Source organism: Bidens hawaiensis, unplaced genomic scaffold (genome assembly GCF_021521415.1).
Source record: "Bidens hawaiensis isolate Kalapana, Puna unplaced genomic scaffold, B.hawaiensis_p1.1 tig00009985_1, whole genome shotgun sequence".
Classification (NCBI taxonomy): domain Eukaryota; kingdom Viridiplantae; phylum Streptophyta; class Magnoliopsida; order Asterales; family Asteraceae; genus Bidens; species Bidens hawaiensis.
The window spans coordinates 619,105-642,030 of NW_027491758.1; the positions used below are offsets into that span (position 1 = coordinate 619,105).

General features: G+C 35.1%; 3 protein-coding genes across 3 annotated transcripts; 2 read left to right on the plus strand and 1 right to left on the minus strand.

The window, feature by feature from the left end:
* Positions 1–1,095: 1,095 nt before the first annotated feature.
* LOC143534040 (putative inactive receptor kinase At5g67200) lies at positions 1,096–4,400 on the plus strand. Its single transcript, XM_077028642.1, has 2 exons — positions 1,096–2,693; positions 3,579–4,400. The coding sequence occupies exons 1-2, from the start codon at positions 1,163–1,165 to the stop codon at positions 4,142–4,144; spliced, it is 2,097 nt and encodes a 698-aa protein (XP_076884757.1). The 5' UTR covers positions 1,096–1,162; the 3' UTR covers positions 4,145–4,400.
* Positions 4,401–4,570: 170 nt separating this feature from the next.
* Positions 4,571–13,352, minus strand: LOC143534033 (kinesin-like protein KIN-4A). The gene is made up of 25 exons (XM_077028637.1): positions 13,335–13,352; positions 11,082–11,357; positions 10,541–10,687; positions 10,307–10,456; positions 9,968–10,215; positions 9,094–9,269; positions 8,858–8,982; positions 8,741–8,777; positions 8,475–8,566; positions 8,276–8,383; positions 7,900–8,073; positions 7,740–7,807; positions 7,283–7,406; positions 6,906–7,105; positions 6,718–6,832; positions 6,561–6,641; positions 6,406–6,477; positions 6,221–6,317; positions 6,110–6,141; positions 5,938–6,029; positions 5,809–5,877; positions 5,501–5,716; positions 5,249–5,423; positions 5,020–5,160; positions 4,571–4,928 (listed from the first exon to the last, which is right to left on the minus strand). Exons 1-25 carry the CDS (start codon positions 13,350–13,352, stop codon positions 4,701–4,703), a joined length of 3,261 nt encoding a protein of 1,086 aa, XP_076884752.1. The 3' UTR covers positions 4,571–4,700.
* Positions 13,353–15,943: 2,591 nt separating this feature from the next.
* Positions 15,944–17,219, plus strand: LOC143534022 (SUMO-conjugating enzyme SCE1-like). The gene is made up of 5 exons (XM_077028628.1): positions 15,944–16,136; positions 16,210–16,293; positions 16,610–16,762; positions 16,850–16,963; positions 17,047–17,219. Exons 1-5 carry the CDS (start codon positions 16,068–16,070, stop codon positions 17,107–17,109), a joined length of 483 nt encoding a protein of 160 aa, XP_076884743.1. The 5' UTR covers positions 15,944–16,067; the 3' UTR covers positions 17,110–17,219.
* Positions 17,220–22,926: the final 5,707 nt, after the last annotated feature.

The window sequence follows — 22,926 nt, forward strand, 5'->3', positions numbered from 1 at the left end:
CTCTTTCTTTCACCACACAATTCAATCAAACCCGAACTTTTCACTCTCATTAGTAACCCAACCTTCATTATTTTTTATTCAATAAATATAATTTATAATTGTTTTTCTAAGTGGCTAGAAATATAAAAAATAATGGTTTTATATTAAAAAAAAATATATTCATCACACATATTTAAATAAGTAATGTTAATTCTATATTATTTTTTTAACTAACTCATTTTATAATAAAATTTATACATGTGCGGTCACACACACAAAAAAATTGAACAAGACAGTGCGTTTAAATTTTTATAAAAACGTAATTATTAAAAGCTATTAGCAAAACTCGAAATTAGACATAAAACAAATTATTGTGGATAACTAAAGAAAAAGAAACTAAAAATATACCCACTCATATGGTGACATATGACATCAATATGAGTTGCAAACTAGCTTGCTATAACAAACTAGTTTGCCATCATTTCAATGATTTTTAATAATTTTTTATTCTAAATAGTGTGGTAAATCAATAATGGTTTGCTAATGGGAATAGTCTAAGTATTTTATACTTTAGATATGATTCGAAAAATTAGTTTTCTATATGCCCATGCGTTTATATATGAAAATTTGAGATACACACACCTCTTAAAATTTACTTCTAAAAATCACTTAGGCTTAGTGTATTGGGGCGACGATTTGGGCGAAAATGGGCGATTTTTGTGGTGCACACCACCCCCTGGGCGAATTTGAGGCGGTGGCGAGGTGAATTTGTCGCCTGGCATCACATAGATTTTATTATTATTATTATATTAATGTGTGTGTTATATATATACATATATATATATATATATATATATATTATTGTAGTCCCTACACCATTACACCTCAAAAACAAAAACCTATCATCTGCTGACTGGACGCCACATGACGCAAAATGCCCAATTTGTAGCCCCTCCACTACACATGGCCTCAAGAACTCACATTTACGAAGACTTAAATTCTTACTATTATAATAACATAAACACTAAAGTTACTATACTAAAAGAAAACATGCATTTAAGTTTTTATGTAAGATAAAAAGGATTAGAACACCTTAACCCTTTTTATTTTTATTTTTTTTATGTAGGAAATAAAAGTTTGTCATTTTGTTGACCTTGATTTATTATACCTGCATTTCCCCTGTATGATGGAGAAAAGAAAGCAAACAAAAAGAGCCAACTCACTTCTCCACTCCACTCCTCAAACAATGTGCACTCTACCTAAACCCTTCCGCCACCGCCTCCACCACCACCTCCTGTCTCTATTCATCTTCCTCACCGTAGCCACCACCTCCGCCGCCGTCTCAAACCCAGTTGAAACCCAACTCCCCTCAGACGCCGTCGCCCTTCTCAAGTTCAAGCTCAAAGCAGACATTAACAACAAACTGTTATACAATCTCAACGAGCGGTTCGACTACTGTCAGTGGCAGGGTGTGAAATGCGTCCAAGGCCGAGTGGTCCGGTTCGTCCTCCAGAGCTGCGGCTTGAGTGGCGTATTCGCCGACAACACACTGTCTCGGCTGGAGCAGCTACGTGTCCTCAGCCTCCGTAACAACTCACTCACAGGACCCATACCTGACCTCTCTACTCTCACCAACCTCAAATCACTCTTCCTTGACCACAACACCTTCTCAGGAACCTTCCCCTTGTCAATCATCTCACTTCACCGGCTACAGTCACTTGATCTCGCTCGTAATAATTTATCCGGTTCACTCCCTACTCAACTTAACTTTCTAGACCGGCTTAACAACTTACGTCTAGAATGGAACCGGTTCAACGGCTCGCTTCCACCACTCAACCAAACGACTCTCCAGGTGTTGAACGTGTCGTACAACAACCTCACCGGAGAGATTCCGGCCACGGCGGCGCTGTCGAGATTCGACGCTTCGTCGTATTTGCTAAACCCTGGCCTATGCTGTAAGATCCTGAACAAGATATGCGACTCCAAGGCGCCGTTCTTCGACTCGCCGCCGGCTAACGTTACGGCTCCGGCGCCGGTGGCTCAAAACGCAGGTGCGCAAGGTTTGACTGTGTCTCCGCCGTCCAGGAAGAAGCATAAGAGGCTTGGTATAATCCTAGGGTTTGTTATGGCGTTACTAGTCGCTACGGCGTTTGTTCTCTCGTTTTTCGCGGTTTTGAATAAGCGAAGGTACGGAAACCGAACGAAGTCAGTTGCGTTCAGTTCCGACGAAGAAATTGAAAACGGTAACGGTAACGGAAATGAAGCGGTTAATGCGATTTCAACTAACACGATTATAACTAACACAGCAATGGCAGTTCCGATAGTTAACAAGGAAATTAAAATTAAAGAGCAGAAACTGCAATTACCTCAACAGCATAGGGAGAAGACTGGAAATTTGATATTCTGTGAAGGCGAGGCGGCAATGTACGGTCTGGAACAGCTGATGTCAGCGTCAGCGGAGTTGCTAGGGAGAGGAACGATTGGAACGACGTACAAAGCGGTGATGGATAACCAGCTGATTGTGACGGTGAAGAGACTGGACGCAGGGAAGACTGCGATAACTAGCGGAGAAGCTTTCGAGAAGCATTTGGAGGCTGTTGGAGGTTTAAGGCATCCGAATTTGGTTCCGGTTAGGGCTTATTTTCAGGCGAAACAAGAGAGGCTTGTTATTTATGATTATCAACCAAATGGCAGTTTGTTCAACTTAATTCATGGTGAGTTGGCTTAATCCTTTGATTTGTTTTGTTTTGTGTGAGTGGACTCACTGGGTTTGAGTTGGTTAACTCGGAGCCTGTTAACTTTATTGGGAAAGTAGAGACGCACGGGGACCGTGCTTCCCCATTGTTTGACTACTCACTGTTGACTGTTGACTAGTAAGCATGAAGTCATCATGATGATGGCATACAGTTCTCTCTTGTGTCCACACTCTAGGAATGATCACGGTCTGGTTCAAAGTTCAAACCGATTTTAACAATATTTAAGTGTGATCCGCCAACACGGTTTCAGGAAAAGACCAACCAAATCTGCCGAGTTTGCTGGGTCGGCCGGTTTTGACGGTTTGATGGTTCGGTTTCAACAGTTAGGTGATTTTGAACAAGATTTTTTATTTTCTTTCAAAATCATAATATTTTATTACTTTAAAAACTGTTAAGATGATTCTTGAATATAATGCATATGCATAACATAATAAAATTAATGTTCTTACAATTTTTTGAAATATAAATAATAAATGTTCAATGGCCGGTTCCAAGTTCCAAATCGTACGACCAAACTGTGAACCGGACCGGCCAACTTGCTTCGGTTTAGATGGTTCGGGCGGCTTCAACGTTTTATGAACACTTCTAATCAAATACAAATTTAGATTGGAATTACGGTTTTAGTGTTCAGATATGTTGTCTCTCGGTCTTCTAGGATAGAGGAAATGTTTGCACCGTCCTAGTCTTCCTTAGACCTATCAATAGCTTGGTTCTATGGGTAGGACTTTTTATTGGGCACATTTGTTTCTGTTGTTACATTTGTTTACAAATGTCGTCACATTTTTAACATGTTTTGTGCTTTTGTTTACAAATATCACATCTTTTGTGTTTTTACATTAACAGGATCAAGATCAACAAGGGCAAAACCACTGCACTGGACATCCTGTTTGAAAATTGCTGAAGACATAGCACTTGGCCTTGCTTACATCCACCAAGCTTCACGACTCTTTCACAACAATCTAAAATCCACCAACGTCCTACTCGGTTCTGATTTCGAGGCCTGTCTCACAGACTACTGCCTCTTGGTCCTTGCAGACCCCACTTCTATTGACGAATCCACATCCGCAGGTTACAAAGCCCCAGAATTAAGAAAATCCTTCCACCGAGCCACAACCAAATCAGATGTCTATGCCTTTGGAGTCCTGTTGTTAGAGCTTCTATCTGGCCGGCCTCCTTCCCAGCACCCACACCTAGCCCCTGAGGATATGGCTGAATGGGTGAGAGCCATGAGGGAGAATGATGACATGCCTAATGATAATAGGCTCGGAATGCTTGTTGAAGTAGCTGGTGTTTGTAGCATGACATCACCCGAACAGAGGCCCGTTATGAGACAAGTGTTGAAGATGTTACAAGAGATTAAGGAGAGTGCTAGTATCGACAATGATAATATGTGCAACGGATATTCATAACTAACTGTGGTGCATGGTAGGTTACACTATTGCCACTCACGGTTATAATTTTGGGCATGCAACTATGTAGCAAGAGAAATCCGAATTGCGTTGGTTCAGAAGAGGTTGCATGTGTAAAAATTCAAGTACTGTAAGATCCTACAATTTCACTCATTATATAGAGATGGATAGCTATTGTTATGGGATATATATAACTGCTTTTATCTTTTCTTTTTATGTGGCTTGTGGTTGTTGACTTTCCATTTCTTTAGGATAGAACATAATAATACAAAACTTTGGTAAGTTTAATATGATGAAAAAGAACATTTACTGATGATTACAGAGAATATTGTACTAAAAAAATTAACAAAACAGTTAATCGGCTAATCCTTTTTAACCTATTTCTAATGTAACTCCTCACTCTTTTATAATTTTATAACATGTATGCTTAATTTCAATTAGCTCTGCAACTCTTCATATAGAAGGCTGAATCAATGTTCCAAGCATCATTTCTTGTTTTTAAGGATAGTTGCCTGATGGAAATCATGATAACTAAGGTTAAAGAATGTACCAATCATCATGTGGTTGGACCAAGCCGGAGAGACAAATCTTGACCCTTGAAAGACTCATCACTGTTTTTAATCTGATCACTACTTTTGATCAGGTGGGCCAGCTTCCATGGTTTCTGCCATTTCCACTTGAACTGTAACAGCCACTCGTCATGACTTCGCTTCCACCTAGATATTTTTCCTATCTGTTCACTAAGTGGCAACTTTTTCATTGACACATGCTCCATTGGTATCATCTGAACCATCCAACCAACAATCAGTAATACAAGATTAATGGTTTTGTTTTATGGGTCCCATTTGAATAAATTGGTAATAAAAATTAGTCACCTTTTGTGTTTGTTTAAAAACTACTTGGAGTGGCCTATTGCAGATTCCAGGTTTAGAGTCAAGTGGTCTTGATTCTGGGAATGGTAAAGGATATTCAATACCCATATCTGCAAATATATCTAAGGCAGTGGGAGCCTTTCCCTGTTATAGCCATCCAATAATAAGAAAAAAAGAATGAGAAAATCATATTATTTAGCCTTAAATCTAACACAGAACTAAAGTATCTTACTTTGGTGGTTTCTATTAATCTCTTTGAAGGAGTCTTGTCCCTTGCATTTTGCTCAACTTCTTTCAGTTTCTTTGTTAGTGAACTTGCTTTTGCAATTTGGATAGAAGTCGTTTGTGTATCATCTAAGTGTGGCTTTGTGTCCTTTGTTTCATATTGCCTTTCCAACAACCGGCATCTGCTAATCCGAAAATACAAAATAACAAAAATAATGTTGTGGAGAAAAGAACAAGAAATTATGAGAACATGTTTTACCTTGCATCAATAGCAATACCAAACAAATGATGAAGCAAATCCTTTGCGTCTGCCAACGCGTGTAACATCTTCCATCGTGCAGCAGAGGCTTGATTTACCTTCCCAGCATCTGAAATCTGTGAAGACAACGCCGCAAGTGCAGCTGAAGATGATTTTACCCGGCTTTCAAGTGAAACAATCCTAGCCGCTCTTCTATTTGGTGATAATGAACCCTCTCTAACACCAAAAATATATCATGAACACATTATTAAGTGCGTGAAATCCTTAAAAAAAGTATATTAAAAAAGCAAAAAACAAAAGTAAAATACCCTTGAGCCTTGGATCCTTGCTTATCCTGTTGTTTCAGAAAGCTTAATTCCTCTTTAAGTTTTGCAAGACTGGATACATAAGATAATAATCACTATGTGAAACTTAGTTGGGTATGAATTATGACGTACCTCTGAGTTTGTTTTTCATGGTTGATACGAAGTTTATGCACTTGCATTACTTTGTCTAGTTCATTATTAAGCCATCTCTTCAAAATTTTGATCTACAGATTGAATTTGGTTAACATCTATAATATATGAGACTATGTATTATTGAAAATAAGGTTTACGGTTAGTTAGTTACCTGTCCAGATCGAGGTTGTGCTTTGGGTTGAGCTGGAAGAAAAAATAATGAAAAGTTAACTTTAAGTAGGAAATAGTTGTGGACAAAAGTTTTATTGAGATAATTATTTACCAACAGTTTCACGTCGTGCAGCAACCTTGCGTGCTTCAAGCACCTCTTTTAGCTTTTTGACATCTCTTGCAGCTTCTTCTGTTTTCCTTTGAAGAACCTGCAAGTGGTCCAGAATCAGACATCATGCAAAAACCATATGTTGCATCTTTCAGATGAAAAAGTACAATTATAGCTAACATTCTTACCTGTGATTGGCGTTGATACACTGCATTCAGTTTCTGCAATTCAATTTCACTCTTCCTGCTATCCTTTTTTACCTGCTTCATATATAGAAAATAATTAGTTTGAAACATTTTTGAAACAAGACCTATTGACAAATAGGTTATTGATCTGATATTACCTGTATCATTTGCTTCTCATGATTGGATTTCCATTGCCGAAATTGCTCCTCTTCGTGTTTCACTTTTTGCTGCAGCTGTACCTGCAATAGAGAAAAAAAGAGCATCTATAATAATATTGTAAACTTTATAAAAATGTGAGATTTGTCCAGGAATAACCTTTTGGGACTTGATAACACGCATTTCGTCTTGTAGTCGTTTCATTGCATCCTGACTTTTCTGCCTTAAAACTTCAATCTCGTGCTCGTGTTTTCTCTCCAGTTCTAAAATCTGTGTATAAGTTTAATCAAACAATTTAGCAGTTGGTTAAAATGAGATCCATGGCAGCATGACAATGTGGATCACAATCACCTGCCTCATTTGCTTCAGAGTTCTCTGCATTCATGGCCTTATCCTTTATTATTGGCTCACCAAGAGACTGAAGACGTGCAATTTCATCTAGCAAGCCACTTCTTTCTAGCTGCAATATTCTTTTATCTTCCTCAAGTACTTTGATTTTCTCCCCAAATCGTTGCTTGAGTGCTTCCACATCAGCAGATCCAACGAACTTCATCTCAGACAGCAAATAAACCAATAAAAACATTTTATTTTTATACACATGCTTTCACATGAGATACACAAGGGTCAACTGTATGAATATGAATCAGTAGAAAAAAGATACTATTCTAACACTATAAACTTATATGAGTTTCACTTATAAGAAAAGAAATAAATGCATAAGCACCTCTTTCTGCTCCAAATGTCTGTTGAAATCATTCAACTCGTTGGGAAATGTATTGTGTTGAGTTACATGCTCCTTTTTTACCATCGTATTATCATGTTCTCTCAAATTGTTACCTGCAACATCGCTTCCTTAATTCCCAATATACAAAGGGTAGAACTAGTACAGCAACTATGCGATATATGTTATTGCTAGTGCAAGAAAAGGAGCATTTAATGTGGAAACATTTGATGCCACCTAGTATATATTAGAGAGTATTCTAGAATATATTATTAGAGTTTTAGTATTATAGTGTTACCATAATTAGGAGTTTGTATTTGAATATGTTTCCTTGTATTTATCTCATTGTACTCCTCTATATATAGTTGATCAATAATACATTACACCTTACGGGGTTTTCATTATTCTACAGTATAATCATTGGGTAATAATCTTATCTGTATAGACTGTCACTGGAAACTTACTATTAGTAGATTCAATGATTGCTTCAGGGGCATTTGCCGTGCACTGTGAACCTCTTGTATCTTCCTGAGAATCAAATAGTGGTCTATCAATCCTTTTAGTCAAATGACATGAATCTTATATATGAAACAAAAATCAACCCATTAATATAGGCGTACGCGAGACTCTGTGTCACGAGGATCCACGACAGATTTGCTGCGATATTCATGAATCTTTTGAAGAAGTTCTGAGTTGGCAGCCTCCACAGCAGCACATTGTTTGTGATATCCCTTAATCTTTTCAAGAAGGTCTGAGTTTGTAGCCTCTAGCAAGTCCATTTTTCTCTTAAGATCCTACAAGAAAGTAGCACAAAACCATATGCAGCTGATCATTATCCTTTCTAATTCTCAATAACAAGACCATTTGTACACCACACTAATTAATTAGCACACCAAAAACAAATATTTGACACAGTTATCCTCACAATAAAAGACAAAAAAGAGTGGTGTGCAAATCACCTTACAAAATACATATTAAGCAAACATTACAGAATACCTGCAGTTCAGCAAGTTCAGATTCCTTTCTGTGAGCAAGTTCTGCCTGCAACAATCTTAACTGCTGCCTCAGTTTGTGTGTGTCAGCAGGAAATACTTCTTTTTGAACCTGCCAAATTTGGAAAAACAAAATTATGCATGTCAAACCTATGGTTGAAAGGCAATTTAAGTGGAGCAGAAAAGATGTTAAATAAACGTACGGAAGCTTTATTCTGAATGTTGCGAGCACGATTAGCATACTTGAGAGTATTAAGAGTTTCCTCAGCATTATAATCAGCTGGGCTGACACAAGCTAAAAGTAAATGGCACTCAGTAGTATAAAAAGCAAAAGCAGTGTCATTATATTTAACAGTTTTCTGATCACTGTTTACTCTATTTTCCATGTAAAAAGGTTCCAAAAAGCAGTCGGTTACACTGATCTGAATCATGAGAAGGGGGTGAGATCATACTATAGTTAGGTAGATACCTATCATAACAGTTTTGCAATTCCCACCAAGTGAAGCCTATTTAATACATGAAGAATTCACATCATAAACTAGACCAACAAGATACACAAATACATTTAAACAAGTTTCACACAAACCTGCAATAGCCGAGTAAGTTTACTGTCCCGGTATGGAATATGTGTTCCATCTTTCCTTTTCTTGTCATCTCCTAGGGCACTTATGACATTACCAAGTGCAAGAAGCCCCTTATTGATTTGAATACCTGTCCATAAGAAGTAAAACCAAAAGAGAGAACTGCTATAGTCATTAATGAGAGGCCCAACATGATTAGCCAAAACTTGATGGTACATTATTGACAAAGACTTGCACTAACCTTCTTTCAAACGAACCCCTTCTGAACCTGCTCTCTTAGCTCTCTCAGATCCAGCAAGGTCTACCAAATGTAGTTTTGCACAGCGGTACTCCTCGCCCATAAGTTCTATTGAATTGGTTTCACCTTTGTTTTTATCCTTCTGCTCTAAATGTATGGTGAATATTGCGTGGGAACGGCTGTTATGTACATACAGAAAACTAACATCAAATTCACACAAAAAGTAGCGTTTATAGGTTCTGCTATAACCACGAATAAACCATAAACAAATACAAACAAGAAGCTGATAGCATCTCAAGTTCGAGAGATATAGAACTAAAAATAACTTCAAATGCTTTAGCAACCAGCCTCAAATAATAAACAGCCAATGACTGAAGCATCCGATACCCAGGAGTTCGAAGATGGAAAACAATCAATCAACAATATCAGTGTTGAAAGAATGTATAATAATTTTTTTAGCATGGGGCCTCGAACTCAGTCAACTGAATTATTGTTCAACAATTACAGCATATATTACATTACAGTCTCAATTTCATTTGAACACTTTAAAGCGCTAGACTAGAATAAGAAGCTCACTGGCATATGCTACTAAATGTGTGAAGTTAAAAATAATACATCAGTAATTGCATGTGGAGTGGGCATAGCAGCATTGAGTTGGTCTGCAAAAAATTGTGGAATTCTGTAGGATAGAAAGATTCAGAGGATTTATAACCATTGATATTATTCAATTTGGAATTGTTTGCGAGTCAACATATCAGACTACGGTTCTAAGGATATGGTCATAAGTATAATTTAACTTTATGGGCAACCTATTGGAGAGTACTTGAATGTCTACTATTTTAAATGAAGGGGTGAGATTCATTAAGAAAATGGTCACCTTGATTGATTGTTCATATCTGTTGATGCTACCGAGCGATTCGCACATCCTCGTTCTAGACAAGCTGCCATATCTTTCTGTGTGCTAACACCAACTTCATTTGACCCAAAGTTTACAGCTCCGTCTGGTGCTTTGCGAATCTGTAATGGCTGCTTTCCAGGAGTTGCATTCTCAGGGTTACCATCACTGGTTTCTAGTCTTTCGATAATGCCTGAATCCAGCAAGTCCCTCACTTCCTCTTTTAAAATCTTAAAATTCAAACCCTCTAATTAAAACCACTTAAACACATAAAACAAAATATATGCATCACTGGTCATTCAAAAGAACATAGAAAGTAACCTCAATGAAGGAAGCATGCAACTGAAACTCAAACTGATCTTTCAATGCCTCAATCTTGCTAAATATCATGTCCATAACTTGAAAAATAAGTCCTCTGTGTGAACTTTCTTTCGGATTAGTGCCCATCGTGTACGTCTTGCCTGAACCTGTCTGCAAACAAAAGTTAACTCAACTTATAACACAACAACACAAAAAATAAGCATCTTACTATAAACCTCATCCTAATAAAATTACCTGCCCGTACGCGATAATCGTACTGTTGTACCCTTGAAACAAAGCATCCAAGAGAGGAACAGCACACTCTTGAAACATACTGTTTGACGGAGTCCCTCCTCCTCCGTAGACATGATCAAATATAAAAGAATGCGATCCCATTAGCACCTGCAATTAACAAACAAACTGTTTAAACCTTCATTAACCTAATAACATCTCTCGTAAGGTCAATTTAGCGTAATCGCGTATAAAAGAATGTCATAATGAATATAACATGACCTGTTAACTAATTAAATGAAACAAATCAACATCAACACTATATACACATTTAGGTTTACAAGGTCAATTTCATTCAATTGACGTCATGAATCGTACTCAAATGAATTTTGATTAGATGAAATTTTCGTCAAAGAGAGTAAACAAAAACCGTTATCCCTAGGACAATTACACGTATATGTATACTGGCGTTAAGATAACCTAACTGAAAGCTGGAGATGAGCGATTATTATTATTATTAATTTCAGTTACGCATTGGATCCGTAATATATATAATAATATAAACCTGAGGCGTTCCTGGAACGACGTCTAAGCATTCAACGCCGCCGTTTTGCTTCTCGTGGCGGAGGAGAGGGCGAATATGCAAGGCGACCTTGACGTTGCAATTCTCCGGCGAGTTCTCCATCACGACGATGATGATGACGAAGAAGAAATTGATTATTGGTTTATTTTGTATGGAGGGATTGAATAATAAGAAATGGGATTTTTCATTCCTGATTTTGGCGGGTGTTTGTTTGTTTGTTTCGTCCGGATAAATAAGGGTAGATAGGTCATTTTGTATCTAACCTCTTGTAATGTCCGGTCAGCATAATTTACAATAATTAGCTTGCCACGTGGCTATCTTTTTAAGTTGGATTGATTTGATTATTTCCGGTGGCGATCTAAGGGGTGTTTGGGATTGCTTATTTTTATCAACTTATAACTTATAAACTTTTTAAAAAGTAATAAGGTGTTTGGGATTGCTTATGTTATGAAAGAAAAGGTTCTATAAATTACAATGTTATAACTTATTAACTTAATGAAAAATTATAAGGAGGTAAAATAAGAAATCCCAAACACCCCCAAAATATGCATAGCGGCTTCATCTTGGCAGTTTGATAGTTCTCTCACCTCTTCATCAACAACAATCGACTCATCTCTCCCCTCTCGATGATGATCGAACCTGCTCAGTTCTCACATGTGTAATCTTCATTCTCTCTTGGCCTATGGCTGGACACGTTCTTAATTACAGTTTTGATTTTTATATAAATGACATCAGTTTTACTGATTTTCAAAAGTGATACATCAAAGGTCCCACCACCCAAATTAAACACAAAACTATTTTATTACTATGACTGCTTTTATTAGCTATATGATCCAGCCTAAGCAATTACAGTTGTAGTATGCACGTTTATCATTTACTCACCCCGTTCCATTATAAGTGTTCAATTTTGAAAAACATAAAATTTAATGTGGGTTGAATGATTACTTTTTTTCCTTACCAAATGACAATAATGCCCTTGAAAAGTGGGTCCATCAATATTTTTTATTAATGTTAGTTGTGTGTGTTTAAGGATAAACTTAAAAATTAACTAATTAATTTTAAAAATGAACACTTGTAATGGGACAAATAAAAAAGAAAATATTGACACTTATAATGAAACGGTGGAAGTATAACACATTGAGACATGCAAGGATTCCTACTTCTTTTGTTGTCTCTCCTTGATTGTTATTAAATAAGGTAGAACAATGATGATAACATATGTTACCCATCTTTCTATAGATGCCTCAACTAACTCCTCCATCTTTTTTAGAGACATGGCACGTAGTTCTTCAAGCGCATATATCTCCTCATTTACCCACAACTCAACTACAATAGTTGGCTATTGTGCATGCGCTTCAACAATATTGAAAGGCCACCACCCAATGTCCTTCTGCACTTGAGAATTTCGGAATCTACATCAATAGTCAAACATTTAACATCCGTAATTTAAATAAGGGATTACTTTAAAAAGAGTAAAGTGCCAAAATCGTCATTGAGGTTTGGTTATTTTTACGACTTTTGTCCAAAAGTTTTATCTTTTTGCAAATGGACCCTTGAGGTTTCCTATTTGTTGCTAGTTTCTTCAAAATCACCAACTCCATTAAAGAAGTCTGTTAACTTGGGCATTTTAGTAAATTTCTCTTTAGTACAATATATGAAGCATGTGTACAAGCATGAGTACACAAATTATTTTTTTCACATTTTCTTTTTTTTAATAAAAGTAAAACCCATCTATCCCACCTACCCTTCCCCTCCCTTAATACTAAACTCTATCCACCCCCATCTATCCCATTTATACAAAAATTATAAATGAATAAAAAGACATAAATATAAAATACTATAAAACGATTACAATAAAGTGGCGGGCAAACGGGCAACAAGCTGTGCCACAACCCCCCTTTTAAATAGACATAAATGCCCATCACTTTAACAACGAAAATTAACAGAGTTTGCCATTTGGACTAAAGTAGCAATAAATTGGAAACCTTAATGGTCTAAATGCAAAAAAAACTTTTTGGACGAAACTCGCAAAAGTAACCACTCAACGGTCTAAATGCAAAAATAATTTTTTTAGACGAAACTCGCAAAAGTGACCAAACATTAAGGACGATTTTGACACTTTACTCCTTTATAAAATAGTAACCGAGTTTTGAAATTGTTTTTGATTGTCACTTATAAAATTTTTTGTTCCAATCAGGTCACTAAAGTTTTTTTTTCTAATCTTATATATTTTACCTGGATAGCAGGTCCCATGTAGGTGTTTTTTTTATTTTAAAATAATTTGACATTGAAAAATATTTTTAAAAACTGAGAAAAATACTTTTTAAATTGCAAAAAAAAATGAAAAATTGGAAAAAAAAGTAAAAAATTGAAAATTGCAGTATTAGCCTTCTCTTTCTTCACCATTGAAATGATCTTGTTGACAAGTCATTCAGCACCTTTTTATTCCTTTCTTCAAAGGATTCAATGAATGAGTAGTCTTCACTGAAGTAGGTATAGATCTTTTAGCTCCTTATCGCCGTGGAGGAAAAATCGGACTATTCGGGGATCCCTCTCCTTAGTTTCACTATGTTCAACTAAATGAGTTGATAAACGAATCCCTTTCCTTTCTTTCAGTCGAGCTGAATGACATTCACCCTCACCCGTCATCCAACATGGTTCGCACCAGCGTTATTTGACTCGCTTAGTCCATAGCTGCTTGGCTCTACTTCAACCACTACAACCTGACGGTCCCCTTGCAGCTAAAAGAATGCGATAATTGCAATTTTTTACTTTTTTTCCAATTTTTCATTTTTTTTTGGCAAGTTTTAGTTTTTTTCTTCCTTTTTTTTGCAATTTTTTTCACAATTAAAATTTTTTTTTCTCAATTTTTACTAATTTTGTCAATTTAAAAAAAAAAGATATTTTGCAATGTCAAACTTTTTAAAAATAAAAAAACCTACATAATTTATTATCCAGGTAAAATATATAGAAATATAACAAAAAAGAAACTTTAGTAGTCTGACTAAAATAAAAAATTTTATAAGTGAATTAATTGAAATAATTTCAAAACTTGGTTACTATCCTATATAATAATACCTTTAAACAAGTATGGCTAATTAGCAACAAATATTAAAAAAAATAAAGTTTCATACAATTGCACTTGCACAATGTACGAGCCCACAAAGTTATGTATAGGTAGTTTAAATAGATCGTTGACCTTCTAAAAAAAGTTCAAATGTGTGTCCCGTTTTAAACTTGGACTGTAATATAATGTCAAAATGTTTTTAACATTACAAAATTTATCTTTAAATCATAATAAGCAATATAAAAATTAATTTTAAAATTTAAACACAGTTTATTAATAATACAAAACATTAAGGTTAACTTAAAGATTCTTATATAAGCATCTCAAATAATAAGCTTTATTAAGTATTTAGTTATTTGCTGTTATTTTTAAGTAACAGCCTTAGTCTAAGAATAAACATATTTTCTAAATAATTGGGCTTGGCAAGTGAAACACATGTAGCAAGACTATATGTCAAGAAAATAATGAAAGAAGGGTGAATCACGGTCATAAGCGAGGACTCTAAGTTGATCAATGGGATGGCACAAGATAACAACAACCTTTCTAATACCATTTAAAAATACACTATGCATCATGGACGGTGATCAAGCATGAACGATAAAAATGGAATTAGATGCTAAGAATTAAGTTAAGACAACGGTGACAAACTAACAACACAACTCAAGTTGGGTTTTGACGGGAGGATGTCACACAACCAAAGACGTTATTCAAAGGGGGTAAAAACACAAGACCCAACGATTTACACCAAGATAGTTGCAACTTAAATAATCAAAGCTTTACAAAAGGCTCTAAAACACTTCATAGTTCACACAAATCCGGTTCAAAAAATGTGTGGAAATATATCGTGAAAGTCTAGGCTAATCTTTAGAATAATTATATAGACACCAATACTAGTATCATCGTATTAAGTATTACTAAAAACTATATTTATATTTTTTATTCCAATATGTAGAAACATAGATATTACATCAATATAGCAGGTAGGCGGGCAACAAGCTGCGCCGCCACCCCTTTCTGAATTGCAAACCCTAACCTGCTAAAGACATACCCCTGCCTCTTTGGAGTCGACACATTGCTATGCACAACCTGTTGGACCCTGGTTAGAAAACGAATAGCTTCCGGTGCCAAGGAGCCAAATGTATCAAAAGCCAGAGGGACAAAAACATTTTTGTTCTCTTCGCAGGCTTTAGCATGTTTCTCCACCTTCTTCGTTTCAGCCCTTTTCATTGCTTGCCCAGCTACAAACCCAGTATCCCTCAAACCAGCTAAGGGAGATACCCCTGTGAGGTCAACACAAGCGTGTTTTCCCCCGGCCCAACCATGGAACATTTAGATTCTGAGTGATCTATAATACTAGCTACTCATTGGATCTTTTTTTTTAACGATCAATGAATAAAGTCTCGCTATTGGGGTAATGCAAGCCTATCATCTCTTGTTTATGAGAAAATTCGTCACCCAAAAGCCTACTATAGTAAAACGTGGTTTAAATTAGATTCAAACGTACAACCTTACAGTCGTAAACCTAAATATTCACGTCTTGTCCGATTCGAGTTGAGTTAAAGCTTACCGACAGTCGTTAGATCTTCATAAAACTTTATTTGTAAAAGTCGTTTCTTTTATAACCAATAAAATCTTTTTAATTTATATTCGGAAATCTCGTCCTTAGAGTATGATCTTAGAATACATCTAAAAGTGGTGGTTATTAAAAGTCAACTTTTGTGCGTGATAATAACGCTATCCCCATTCAAAAATGAATATAAATAATAATAACAATAATAACTAAACTCCCACCCCACCCCACCCCACCCCACCCCAAACCAAAAGTCTCTCAAAACTCCTCTCGAGGCTGTAAATCTTTGACACCGCACAATTGTTCTACAAACCGATCGGAACTGCAAACCATGTCTGGTGGCATAGCTCGTGGCCGTCTCACCGAAGAACGCAAAGCTTGGCGAAAGAATCACCCTCATGTTCGTACTCATTTTCTAAACCCTAGGTTAATAATTACTCATTTCCTGTTATTGATTCGATCTGCTTAATTAGGGTTTCGTTGCGAGGCCGGAGTCTCTTCCTGACGGTTCAGTCAATTTGATGATTTGGCAGTGTACCATCCCCGGTAAAGCTGGGGTTAGTTTTCACCATTTTGTACTTGTTTATTTCGTTTAAATGTCTAATTGGTGCTCGAGTCGGGCGGTGGGGTAGGGACTAGCGGTTATTTGTTAATCGGGTTGGAATTTATATGTAACGTTTTCAATTTTGACCAAACAGTGATTAATCGGTCAGTGGGGGTACCGACTTGCGATTAATTTTCAATTTTACAATTTTACAAACTAGAAGTTGTTACATTAGAAACTCTGTTTATTGTTAAATTTGGACCTATTTGCCTAGCTCTAATTCTTTGTTTTGATTATAGTGATAGAAAGTGTTATACTTGTGATTGCAGACTGATTGGGAGGGTGGTTATTATCCCCTCACTCTTAATTTCACCGAAGATTACCCGAGCAAGCCGCCGAAGTGCAAATTCCCCCAAGGGTTCTTTCACCCGAATGTTTATCCATCTGGAACTGTTTGTCTATCAATCCTCAATGAAGACAGTGTATGCACATATTATTATTATTATTATTTCTATTGTATTGTTATCAAGACATAATGTTAGTATGTGATACCTATATGTTATGTATAGGGTTGGAGACCTGCAATTACTGTGAAACAAATTCTAGTGGGCATTCAGGATTTGTTGGACTCTCCCAACCCTGCTGATCCGGCTCAAACCGAGGGGTATCATCTCTTTATTCAGGTAATCATGCTTTATTTTTGTGAATTTTTTATAATCGGTTTGTTGGGTTTGTGATGTGAGTTTTGCAACATATGTATGTGCAGGATACTGTGGAGTACAAGAAGCGAGTCCGTCAGCAAGCAAAGTTATATCCTTCTCCCGTCTAGATGCGATTTGGGGTTTTGGTTTCGTGTAGATTGAACGTGTTAATGAATTTGTTTCCGGTTGATTGGTAAAACTTCTTTTATTCATCAATGCGTATCTTGTTATGATTAAACATGTTTCGTGGTTGCTATATTTTAGTAGTATGAATGGATTTACAAAGAATATCATTAGCTCGAGTTTGTTTGTCTAATCGTGCATGAATCTATTGCTCATGCTCATGTTAACGAATTTCATAAGTTAACGAATTTTACAAAGCAAACATGTCTGATTTTCCACTGTGAGCAGGGTCCTTCTTCCTTCTTCATGTATAACCTTAATTGCTCATGTTCCTGTGCTTGCTATTGGTGAAATATTGGCTTATCTAGGCACTTAATTGACTCCTTTAGTTATTTAACATACCAGAGCCCGAGACAAGGTTTATTTTGAACTCTATGTTCAAAGCGAGCTTGACTATGGTTGAGTTCGGCTCGTTCAAACTCAAGGGAGGTTGAGACTTAAGAGAGCTTGAGAGGAGTTCTGCTCATTTCTAATTCTATGTTTGAAGCTCAAACAGGTCATTACAGAATTTTACCTACTCCAAACCGACGAGTTTTATAATTTATTAATCATTTTCTTATGTATATACAGTTTTTAGTTACAACTATGTACATAACATACTCTATAGTTTCTTTTCCTTGTTTATCATGGTGATGCATACAAAAAATAGTAAAAATCTATTGTTATGTGATTACATGAATGTTACAATATAAAAATTATATTATATTTACGTGAATAATCTAAGAGGATCGCACTCGACCTTGTTTAAGTTTGAATCATTCACGCTTTTAATAAGAAAGGTTCAATTCAGTTTCATCTACAAAGTTATTGAAGTAGACCGTAAGGCTATGTATAGTAGAGAGATTATAAAGTGAGTGGATTTTTGACACGTGGAAAGAGGGGGCGATATGTAGCTCAGGGGGTGGCGTTGTAGCCCAAAAATCACCCACCCCCAATCCTTGATCGCCACATCATCAGCCCCGTACACAAGTCGTCGACAAATACATTCCCCCCCACATGTCGCCCCACTTATCACCGGGGGGGGGGGGGGGGGGGGGGTTCTTGCCCTCATCATCCTTTGTCACTTACATTGATAACATGCTTAGTAAATATAACTAGGTAGCAACTCCGCCGCATTGCGTCGGCGAAACACAAATTCGGTTGGTATCAGTCAACTTCGTTATGTCACCAACACTGAATCAAAATCTATAACTTTGGAAACACCCAAAACATGAACGGCACACATACAACTTAAAATCTAAGTGACATGAATGTGGTCAATATCGGTCAAGTTCATACCGATATATGCATTAAACCTAAAAAATAATTTAGTAAACACGAAAACATCTATAATAGTAGTGACACTCGTTTAGTCAGTTATAAAAAATATTAACATGTTTAAAACAAAAAATTCCGGCTATGTTTGTTATGATATCGGAACTACGCCAACAAAAATATGTCAAGCTAACATGTTAAAAACACAGGCGCCACAACTGCGAGTTAACGTGAATTCGATCGGCATTAGTTAGGTTTATTACAGGTACGGAAACTTAACCTAAACAATTATTTCGTTAAGTTATCATATTTAAAGTTATCATATTTATAAGAAATAGAGCATGCTAAAAAATCTGTAAAGAAAAAAAAACAATAAAGCAATCAAAAAATACATAAATATAGAAACATTGAAGAATAAGCAAAAAGAAAAAAGAGAACAAATAAAGCAATAAAGATACATACATATAGAGCACATCAATAAGCAAAAAATATATACTTCCGCCCGGTGAATCGAACTTGCATAGAAAACGTAAGAGGGCAGAGGCAATAAAGGACACCTTAGCCACTAGACTAAATTAACAAATTGTCAAAATATTAAAGTTATTGTATTAAAGGTGAAATAGAATATCCTAAAATAACATCGTGGCACCGACATTCAGATTTTTATCTATATAGACAATAATGGAATTGAATTAACACAATCATTGTAATTCCTTTGTACTCAACATTCTCCTATGTAGAAATTCAGCCAAATAAATTGAAATCTCCGACACTGTGACCATTGTCACCCAGCCTCCTCATGCTTAAGAAGCAGATTCTCTCCGTTGATATGATCCGAGTAATAGCAGGAAATGGAGCTCCAAATACTTGATTGATCAACTAGTTGCAACATAGATCCCCATTAGTCTCATCACAAAGAGAATTGTCTCTATTTGATCATCATTCGACATGAGAATAAGTATTACTGTAAGTATGTTAGAGAAAGCAGGTGAGTATTATGAGGTTGTGCATACCATGAGTTATTTATCGTTACTTGTATATATATTAGAGATTGTTATTGTTATATTTCACTATCAAAGGTTATTGGGTCCAAAATGGTGTAACCGCTCGGATAGTGACTGTAGAAAATGTGATTGGTGGTAATTTGCAACACACATTTCATAAGACCCAGTACGTTAGCCAAGTATTGAAGTAAATTGTACAAATCCCAACACAATGGGTTAGAATATCGTGTGTTAAACCGACCTATATTATAGGGTCCGATATCACATCTCTTCACATGTTATTCTTAATATTTTTATAATGGCTAGCCTACTACTAAATCTCACTAATACATATTGTGGGACTCGAACTCTGAACCTCATAAAAACAAGAGGAATGTCATATTGCACACCATATCGCTGATATTCCTAATGGACTTAATTGTGAAGGCTTGATTGATTTGGGCAGTTGGCCCATTTTAATTAATTTTAGCCCATTTAATACTTTTATAGAGGAATTAACTTTACATATCTAATCTAACTATACTAATAAAAGAAAATAATGAAGATGATGTGGCAATCTCATATTCATTCTAGGCCCAATCTCTCTTCTCATTCATCCTACATATCCATGAGTTATGGAGCAAAACCATATTGACAAATGAGTTATAACTTCCCTTTCTAATTCTCTAATCTATCATCTCATTCATTATAACTATCCATTGGTCATGAGCCAAAATAATTTTGGCAATTGGGTTAATTTCATTTTCAGTTCTCTAACTTCTCATCTTATTTATCCGGCATATCGATGAGTCATGGGACAAAACAGTTTTAAGAAATGGGTTATAATTTCTCTTTTAATTCTCTAATCTCTCATCTCATTTATCATAGTTATCCACGGGTAATTGGTCAAAACAATTTTTGCAAATATTGTATATAAGAAAAATCGAATTTGTAAATTTGAGATTCTATATTTCATATTGTTTGTACTATATATTTTATCTTATTTTTATTTATAATTTTGTTAATTTATTTCAGATAATGGATTTTTTTATTTTTATTATTTGACAAATCCCGTGTAATACACAGGATCAAAAGCTAGTCTCTACTATATATAAAGAGGGAGTGAAGGACCTCTTAAATTTTAAGAGGTCCAACTAATTATGCAAAATGTACAACTTTAAATGCTTACATTTTTAAAAATTTGAGGGCATTTATGTTTTTACTAGTCACTTCAATAACCGTATCTTTTCATTTTAATTTTATAATTACACTAATTATCCTTCTATAGTTACAATAGTTACCTTTGAACTTTATATAACTTTTGTAATATATAAGAATAGTTACACATCTAACCCTTCATCTTTATCCAAGAACTTGACAAATTTATTTATTTTTTTGTTTCCGTCTATATATTTAAATATATTATGTTTTTTAAAAAATTGAACATACCATTACGACGTGTTTATTTTTTCCGACGTTTAGATATAAAAAAAAATTCAAACCGATGTGTAGATTCTAATGTATAAGTCAATGAAGCATTAAAGTACAACATATATATGCAACTATAAACTTATAAATAAATTTTCATTCACATTCTATAGTTACAACAATTACCCTTAATTTTGTATAACTTTTGTAATATTTAGAAATTGTTACATATTTAACCCCTCATCTTTAACCAATAATTTGATAAATCTTTATATTTATTTTTTCCTTCAATATCTTTGAATATATTATGTTTTTTTTTAAAAAAAAACCTATATTATGACGTGCATGTTTTTGTCGATGTTTAGATATAAAAAAATTTACAACATCAATGTGTAGATTATAATTTACAAGTCAATGAAGCATTAAAGTACAACTTAGATATGCATCATGAACCTATAAAATGTTTAAACGCATAAAGATGTCCTCAGTTTTACTTTTATCAAATCATAATTTATAAAACCAATCCTTTCATTTAAATAATTCAAATTACAAAATAAAACGAATAAAATTAACTCCAACTAATATTATTTTGGATATGTGTTGTAATTCTTTTGGTAAGATCTTATAGCTAAGTTCAAAATAATGAAAAAGCCAAAAACAAATAATAGAAACGGTTCGAGCCACTTCGAGTGGACCCGAGCTGACTCAATTTATGAATGAGCCAAGCTCAAGCACCCATGTTCAGCTCACCTAAAGTTTTGAGCTCGAGTCGATCTAGCTCGACTTTTATTCGAGTCGAGCTCGAGCTTGGCCTAGCTCGGCTCGGCTCGGCTCGGCTCGTTGACAACCCTACATACATGTACCAACCAAACCAATTAAACAATTACCGCAATAAACTTTTGTAAAATATTACTCGATTAAGAACACTAACATAAGTAAAGGAAAAAAAGGTTAATACATAAATGAAGACAAAAATGAGAAGTGTGATTAGTATTTGTGACCTAAAAAAACCCTTAAAAAATTTGAAAAAAATATTAAAAAAATCATAACTTATAATATAAGTAAAAACAAAAAAACCTAATATAACACAACGCCGAGCAAAATATAACACAATATTAGGTAGTATAACACAATATCAAAAAAAAAAGACACAATAACAATAAAAATACACAATCAATGAGGAAAAAAACAAAAAACACAATGATCTTTTTTTAGCAATTTTTTTTAAAACGAAGAAAAGACGGGAGAAACATTTTTGTTTTCTTTTGTTTACTTTTTTTTATTTTTATTTAAATTTTGAGTTATGAGTTTTTATTAACTTTTTGAGGGGTTTGTTTTATGGTCATAAATCTGTTTCATTTTTCTCATTTTTATCTCTCTTTGTTGAATAACTTGACCATGTATGGATAAGTATTATACGCTATATCACGAGAGGATTGGTAAACTAACATAAACAAGTATCGCATTGCAAATTATTGCCCCCGTAGCATCGTGCGGGTTTCATGCTAGTCAACTAATTATATATAGATCTCTTATACTTGTATCTCTTCATCACGAGTGGGGAGAGATATAAAGCAATAAGAATCGTGGTTGAAAACCGTGGACATAGGTTTCTTGTTAAAACCGAACCACGTAAAATCGTTGTGATCTCGTCATAATTTATGTTCTTTGTTCGTGCATATACCTTAGCAGTTCCTAATTAGATACCACTATTTAAAAGACCGTTTCTTTTGTCAAAAGGAATAGAATTTATCCTATTTAAATTCGACGCTTTCTATTCTTAAGATTCTCTTTCATTTGGATTGTTTTTCTTGATAAAAATACATGTAAGAATTTGAGTATCAGTTTCTGTTACATGTCTTGAAAAGTAGGAAGGTTTAGAAAAAGGGCAAATACTTAATTAAAGTAAACAATGTGGAGTGGGTTAAATGCATTAGATGTTCGAAAGCTATCGTGCGTTGTGACGGGTTCGCGACGAGAAGTCGGTCGGTATCGGTTGGATTCATTATGGTAAATGTTTTGTGACAAAAGTTTCATAATCAAAGTTGAAAGATCAAAAAGTGAATATATTAAACTAAAGTTGAGATGCCAAAAGTA